At 30.2% G+C, this 8,601-nt stretch overlaps 1 protein-coding gene across 4 annotated transcripts in view; it reads left to right on the plus strand.

Moving 5' to 3' along the window:
* LOC106459852 (splicing factor U2AF 50 kDa subunit-like) overlaps positions 1–8,601 on the plus strand; it is a 35,774-nt gene that overhangs the window by 25,158 nt on the left and 2,015 nt on the right. For all 4 annotated transcript variants that reach the window (XM_013919522.2, XM_022386405.1, XM_022386404.1 and 1 more), the window contains 5 exons: positions 825–904; positions 2,684–2,806; positions 4,500–4,589; positions 5,677–5,800; positions 8,419–8,522. In XM_013919522.2, coding sequence (XP_013774976.1) covers positions 825–904; positions 2,684–2,806; positions 4,500–4,589; positions 5,677–5,800; positions 8,419–8,522 — 521 coding nt within the window. The remainder of the gene's footprint in view (positions 1–824; positions 905–2,683; positions 2,807–4,499; positions 4,590–5,676; positions 5,801–8,418; positions 8,523–8,601) is intronic.

The following is an 8,601-nucleotide window of genomic DNA, read 5'->3' on the forward strand; positions in this document are numbered from 1 at the left end:
TTGACATTTTATTACACTAGGAATATCAGATTTGCATTGTAAAAGTTACAGTTGACATTTTATTACACTAGGAATATCAGATTTGCATTGTAAAAGTGACAGTTGACATTTTATTACACTAGGATGTAAGAATACTTATTCTCTAGTGAGTGGTAAAAACAATAGGTTTTTGAAACTTGAATAAGTGCAGCTTGGAATTAAAGTTTTTATTGTTTCTACATTCTTTTTACAAACATGACTGAAGTTTGAGTGATTTTAAGAATGACAAATTTTGTTTCAAATATGTTTTTTATTTTATAGATAGTCTAAAGGAAATGGGAACATATCACTAGACTGGGTGTGAAAGAACTAAACCAAACCATTTTTTAAAGTTCTATTATTTTGTGAATAATGACATTTTTTTCCTTATTATAGTTTTTAAGCTTTTTATTTAAAGTTTGTTTCAGTCAAAATCGTACAAATTTTGAACTTTGCATTAATGGAATGGTAATGATTGCATAAAATTCCAAAATTGAAACAAAGGAAATAACAGATTTTTAAAATATTTTTCCATTAATAATTTTTATCCATCTTGTGTCTTATTCAATGTAAGTTAAATTAGCTGGAACATGATGACTGTTTTTTGTTTAAGTTATTAAAAGACTTAGTATAATTGCAGGTAAATCATAACTGAATGACTGATCAATTTTAATTTTTAAAGCGAGATTAAGTACCATGTCAGAATTTCTTTTCGAATTTTTTAGTACTCTTTGAAAATCACAGTGTGTTATGCACTTTAATCTGTGATTGTATATCATTAAGTGTTTTGATTTTTTTTGACACAGGCGTCGTGTCAACTGTAGTACAAGACTCCCCACATAAGATTTTTGTTGGTGGTCTGCCCTCTTATTTGAATGAAGACCAGGTAACGTGTGCTTTTGGAAATAGAGAATACATGTTGTTTAGGAAAGAAATAATATGTAGGCATGCCGTTTATATTGTGACCATTTGTAGATTTTAGAGGTTCTCTCTAGACAAAAGCACCTGCAGGATTATTATTGAAGCATCACTAACTAAAATATACAGCATTAAAAACTTTTTCTTTTTTAAGAAGTATCAGTGAACTTTGAAATAATAATAAAATAAATATTTAAAACAGTATTTGGTTTTAGCATGTTTAATGTAAATATATCAAATGATTATTCTGTTGAAAGAAATATTAACCTGAAGACAGTTCTTAAGGACTTTTGGCAGTAGAAATAGTAAATTCCCATATATCACGAAGTATTATTCTTGAATGTGTTTGTGTAAAATATTTTTTGTGTTGAGTTCAGTCACAATATATGTTACAATATATAGGTTATTACATCATTGAAATATACTTGCTTTTCTCCCCTACTTAAGAGATCTTCCCTCTTAAGAGCTAGGTTCTTCCGAGTAAATCATAAATACAGGATCAAGTAAAAGTAATATTTATAAAATGTAATTTTTCTCATTATTGCTGTATGAGTGACTTAATCGTGATACGAGTTATATTTCAAGATGTGTTTAAACAGTAAAAGTAAATACAAACACACACACACAGAGTTAAATGTGAGGAATATAAACCCTTAAGATTTGAAAGTACTGATTAGGTAGCCATAATCACAGATGGTTATATTGGTAACCTTGATTTCTTATCGACAGTTTAATACTGTTAATAAAAGAGAAATGATTATGAAATCTCGGTGATGACATAAATATGCTCAATTAGCTGTTAATTGAAGTAGAAAAAAATTGCTTGAACATTAAGGGCTTTGTAATGATTTAATTGTTTAGATTAATATATTCCAAAGTGTGAACAAAAAAATTTAGAATATAAGCTTTTATATATATAGCCGAGGCTCATTATACCACATTTCAAACTAAGCCTACTTTTTATATTAAAATTTTTAGGATTGTAAAAACAATTCTGATATTTTGCTCTTTTCATTTGGAATTGGCACCACATGGAACTTGTGGCTTAAACAGTTTCAGCTAAGAAGTAAAGTTTTTATATTTTCTACACTTTTTTTAAAACTTTACTGTTCAGATTTAGTCATCCCTTATTCTAAAACTGCTCACCAGAGGGACGATAACTAGCCTGAAGCACCTGCCACCCATGCTGCTACTTTTAACTGGATATTGGCATTAACTGTCATCCTCACAGGTGAAAGTGTGAAGATCAGCAATATAGCACAATTTAAACCATCAGATCCTCAGCCCAGCAAGCTAACCACAAAAACAATTGATACACTGCTTCCAACTAATATTTATTTTATCCCAAAAAAGTTTCATTTTAGTGGTTTTTGATGCAGTTGTTTTTAATTTGATTCATTTATGTTGGATCTCCTATCTAATTTTAGAAATGCTACCAAATCAGCATAACCTGACATAGTGATACAGGATGACAAGAGGGGGGGCTAGAACCCCCCCATCTAATTTCATATTGATAGAATTCTTGACAAGAGTGGTTTTCTTTTCAGTATTGGTACCTTTATGTGTTTTTATTGCACTTTTAATGTTTATTATGTTAAGAAAAAAAATAGAAGCACAATTCCATCCCTTGTCATAAATGATTTTTTTATTTTACCTATCCTATACTCCAGCTAGTATTAGAAAAGATAAAATTACAATAATTATGAATGTTATTGACTAATTTTGTGTTACTTTATGGTGTTTTTAGGTGAAAGAATTACTAATGTCTTTTGGTCAGCTGAGAGCTTTCAATCTGGTAAAGGACAGTGCAACAGGACTTTCTAAAGGTTATGCATTCTGTGAATATTTTGATATAAATCTCACTGATCAGGTAAGAGAAAAGCCTTTGGTAATAATTTGTATCCATGCCTATTAAAAAGTTATTTTTCAAAGCTTTTCAGTTTGACTGAAAAGAAAAAGTATTAAAATATTTACTAAAAATGAATCCTACGTGGATCCATGTTTATCACTCAACATCTGATATCTTTCACTCTATCAGATATAAGTTTGGACAAAGCCAGAACATTTTGTATACTTTTGTTCTGTTCATTTGGTTCATTTTACCTCTAGGATAACACCACTGACTTTTAAATATATTTTTCTAATCTGTTTATGTGTCAATTTGCTTCTGGATCCGTGATTTTAATGGTTACAGCTCTCTAATAATGTGACTTATGCAAAAAAAATAAAAGTAAATAAAAAATACCATCAGTATTTCAGTTAATTCTTATAGTGATTCCATTCACTTTCTTTGGTCAGTTATGTTGTAATAGGTAAAAAAGCATAAAATTACTCGACACGTTGCAATGAAGAGAGCCTATCCATAGTGAATAGTATATAAAAAAGCCAGTAATTAGAAATAGACTAATCATTAAAAACTGGATTTAAAAATGCATATATAATAAAATTTCATCATCATGTATAGGTAAAGAATTAATAAAAAAACTATCACATTTTATTTTGTCTCTTGTTGTATAAAAGAAAGCAAATTAATAATATGACTGTGTTTTCTTAAAATGTATATTAAAAGTACGTATTAGAACTTAGAAATGAGAAGCATCCTTTATTTTAAAAGTATAGTTGTTCAGTTTTATTATTATGTAAATTATTGTAAAATAATAAGAAAAATTTAACTTTCATAATTGATATAAGCTTTACTGTTCTGTGTCGTCACATAACGTGATTAATATAGGTTTGAATAACGTTAACATCTATAGAATATCGTTCCAGAATATTACGAATGGGAATGTGATGAATAAAAGTTTCTAGTAACTGCTAATCTTGAACGGTAGTTTATACGGCATGTGAGAAAATAAGTTTCTTTATACTGATTGGGTCTTGACAGATACTGTCATTGTTTAGGGATAGTGTCCACTGAGTTTGCAAGGTAGTTTTTCTCGTAAGCTGAGTTATTAAGGTGGGAGTAAGCTTTGAAGGGACTGTATAATTGTTTTTTAATTAGCTTGTTTTTGTTCTTTGATGGTAGGTGTAACTAGGTAAGCCATTCTGCCTGGCTTTAATGATCAGTGTTTGACATGCAAATAGAGGGTATTTGAAAAATGTCATTAGATTATGAAGAATTATATCACAGCAATGGTCATCTTTTGTGTTAAAAGAAATCCAGTTGAAATCCTATTGTCTGTATTGAGAGTGGACTGACAGTTAAAAATGGCAACATCTGTAAGAAATATTTTAATGTCTAACATGTGTGACAGTCAACTCATCTCTATCTATCATCAGTGCTAAGAAAGTTAAACCATGATATACTGTTAACTGGGTGCTAGGCACGAGTGCTAAACTTCGTTTTATTTTGATGTGTCAGTTGGTACAATATGTTTCCCAAAAAAAGGCCAAGTAAGTAATTTGTACTTGTTAGTCAGTACAACAATTGATTGTGAGAGAAGAGCTCAATTTTCCAGAGTTATATGTGTGTTTGTTTTACATATAAAGTGTGCTTGAGAAACTTGATCTTGAAATCAATAAAAATGGCAGAAGTCTATAGTGTTTATAATATTTTATTCTAGGCTATAGCTGGATTGAATGGCATGCAGTTAGGAGACAAGAAACTAATTGTACAGAGAGCCAGTGTAGGAGCTAGGAACAGTACTATGGCAGTAAGTTACAAAGGTTTTGTGGTCTGTACAAGTACTAAAGGGATTGTTTTAAATCACATTAACCCACTGACTAGATTCAGTGTAGCTTTAGTACCTCTGCTCAGCTTGATACATCCAACTTGGTACTTAAAATTAACCTGTTAAGTATATCTTAGCTTTATAGTAACTTTACAGAGGCTGTTATTACTTGCTACAAAGTTTCTGAACATATATAAAGTTTTAAATATTTTATTTTTTTATCAAAATTCACACAGCTTGTATTAAAAGTATCAAATCACCTTCACTGTGTTTTAATCATATCCAAGCCTTCTGTTTTTAACTTACTGAATACTGTACACTTTTATAAATGTATTAAAAAAATATTTGTAATGATAACATTGTGTATCATACATCTGTACATGCCAAAGTTAAAAAATATGTAAAAACTTGTGTCTGAAAATATTTAATTTTGTACTAAAACTGTAAGTAAGAAAGTATATGTTATTTTTAAAAATATCTTTATCGTGTATAAGACAGTTTCAGTCGGCTTCATTTATATAAGTAGATTTTTTTTGTATTTTGAATTAGCAATAGTACTATAAAATAATTTTATGGAGAAATTATAGCTGTTACAGCTTCTATATAAGATAAAGTTTGATTTATTACTTGCTTCAGAGTATCTCTTTTGTGGTAGGAGAAAGAGAAAAAAATTAGTAAAATTTAGAGACAAGTGAACGCACGTTTTTAGTTTATGGATGTAACAAATAAAAAAATTGTTTATTTTACCAGTGTAGAACATTTGACAGATGGTTATATAGTTATTATTTGGATATTTTTCTGAGTCAAGCACAACTTAAATGCAATAAGAAATGCTGTTTTTTTTAAAGATGTATCAATGATGTAATAAAAATTGTTGTCTGTCTTATGTTGTATGTGTAAGGGGTAATTTTTGTTTTTTTAGGTCTGTATTCCCGAAATATGTAGAAAAAAGAAAATTGTAACTATCTTAACATACTAATTACTCTTATTTAAATATTAGTGAAGTTTTTCTAGTCTGAATTTAATCCTGTAGTTTAATACCCATGTTTTGCTTGGATTCTCCTATCAGGCTCCAGTGCAGATCCAAGTACCTGGTCTTCAACTTTCTGGTGGGGCAGGTCCTCCAACTGAGGTGTTGTGTCTTATGAACATGGTAACTCCTGATGAACTCAAAGACGAAGAAGAGTATGAGGGTTAGTTAGGCAGTTTTACTGTAGTCCATATTAATTTTCACAAGGTTCTATACAATTGTGAGGCTTAATCAAATATGAAGGGCTAAGAAGTGTCGTTTGATAGTTTAAATGGGTGAATAAGTGAATTAGAGTTGCTGAGAAATTAATATTTAGTATGTATTTACATTTTCTACAGTTACTTGCTCATCATTCTTAAATCCATGCCGACGAGGTGATAAAATTCATGGATATATAAAAGTTAATTTATTACAACACCATCTTAGTTTTTAAGTGTACATAAACACACTTGTAATCCATTTTAATTTCACTAAGCCTAAACATTGTTAGAATTTGAATGTTGAGCTAATAATTTTGTCATTAAATTTACAAGCACTCATAAATTGAACCTTATGGGTTGACTAGTATTTAACAAGTGTAGTGCTTATATAACCTTAAAGTGATAAGGTTCTACAAAAAATATTTGTACAGAAATTACTAGAAAATTGTAGGTTTCACAGGGCTCGATTTTAATGGTCATCCGAGATGACCAACTTAAACTCCCATGTTGTCCGATGGACGACTAGCACCCTGGAAGACACTGTTACTCGAAACAGGATCACAGTTCACTTGACATTTATCTATGCCTACACTAAACACGTTATGTTGATTTGGATCCTCTACCAAAATCATCGGTAAATTTTCTAACTACAGACTCAAAAAATTTACCCCCCACAAACATATCTTTTTGTCCATTTTTGGGTTAAAAAGATTGTAATTTGTACAAGAGAAATTGTTGATACAATCCACCAAAAGGGGTTGAAAATGCTAGGAAAAGTTTACTTTTTTTGATTTGCTAATAATGCTGTTTTAACGCTAAACTTTCTGTTATGGACAAACTGCACGTAAATTTTGTATGGAGTTCAACTGAGCGTGAATGGCTGTGTGTGTGTGTGGTGAGACAATACAATGTATACAGCTCAGTTAGTTATATTACGACACTTTTATGTGTGGGTGTGTTTTTTTTATATATATATGTACAAGTTACAGCTTTTACAGTAAGTAAGATTTATTTTTAAAACAGGCACCATGTTTCAATCACTGGTGTGATCATTCTCAAGTACATAAGTTTTAATAGTAAAAAAACGTTTAGTATTTAAATCAATATTCAACAAATGTAAAACAAATAAAATATATATTAACTTATTCAGTAAGTAAACTCAAAATGAAACTATTACAGCACATTGTTTGTATGAATCTACATGGGCAGGAGGACGTGCAGAAATTTTCGATTACGCATGTATAGGCTTAAGGCTAATGGTAGACAGACGTGACCAATCGTGTCTAGGAAATATGGAAGACCTAGCCAGTATGAGAAAAGTAGGAAAATCCACGAATTAAAGAGAACGTAATAATGATAACTGCAAACAAAACTTTATGAAAGTTTGATCTGTACAAAACAGAATAACAATAAATAAAATAAGTCTAGCTTTGTCTCTGTCCAAGTCCATACAAACTACAAGTATGAATGATAATATATAGCAGTAGTGTGTGTACATGTGCAGTGCTCAGGAATTGTGTATATATTACGGTATAGTAGTATGTGTGAGAGTTCCGATGTAAGTCTAGTCTTACTCTAGGCTGTACTTAACTGTAATTGGTGGGTAGGCCAAGCTGGTTAGAATGAAAACCTTGAACGTGATTGGCCGAGATCGCTGTTCTGTTTAAAAGTTTTACAGGTCATTGTCTGTTTGTTTTCTTAAGATACTGTGTAACATTAGCATGGTTTGGGTTTATTTTTTCCAATGTAACAAAACTTTCCAGGAAATAAGGCATCAAAAATTGTTGAATAAATGTGCAAAATTACCAACTAAACATTAATTGTACTTGTTAGAAATAAATAAGGTATCAAAATTCTAGTAACTGGGTTTTTATACATCAATACTGTCATAATTGGATATATTTGGAGGGCCTGTTTTTTTTTTTTTAGATAATCTGGAAATTTCCTTAAAATCGAGCCCTGTTTCATACACCTAATGAAAAACAATAAAAAAAACTATGGTCATTATCCTTTTGAGTCAAAATAAATTCATAATGACATAAATATTTTTTATTAAAGAACCACTTTTCATTAAATTTAGAACAAAAAGTATATTTTTTAGTGGAATTGTCATTGCATGGTTATATGTAAAGAACAGAAAATAAACTAGAAAATATTGAAGAGAATTAATTTAGGATTAGATATCTTTCATGTATAAATGTGTATCTTTTCACTTTCTTCCATCTCTTCTTGTAATTTATAACACCGATATATCGTAAGGTACACATTTCATTGTTATGTGCCTAGGAACAATGACATTTCAGTGTTATGTGCCTTGAAAGAACATGTATTTGATGCACGTGAATTTTTTATGGTAGTACGTGATATGCACTAAGGTGTTACAAGTTGGTAAGAAGTGTTTTTAAAGTGCTTTTGGTACTAAGTAACTTTTTAGTAATTGGATATTCATATTTGGTGTCATTGAATTATAAGTATGTGCAACTACAAAAGATAATGGATGGCTATTCTATGTATATTTCTGAAATTAAGGGTGTGATTGGTGTTTTACCTTCATAAAATTATATATTGTACTTTGAAATAGATATTTTGGACGATATTAGAGAAGAATGTAACAAGTACGGAGTGGTTAAGAGTCTTGAAATTCCTCGTCCTATTGAAGGTGTGGATGTGCCTGGTTGTGGTAAGGTTAAGTATTGATACACGCACGATGAAGTGAGTTTTAACCCTTTTAGACATGGGTCATGGGTGAAAGGCCATGTCATCT

Source organism: Limulus polyphemus, unplaced genomic scaffold (genome assembly GCF_000517525.1).
Source record: "Limulus polyphemus unplaced genomic scaffold, Limulus_polyphemus-2.1.2 Scaffold667, whole genome shotgun sequence".
In the NCBI taxonomy this organism is placed as follows: domain Eukaryota; kingdom Metazoa; phylum Arthropoda; class Merostomata; order Xiphosura; family Limulidae; genus Limulus; species Limulus polyphemus.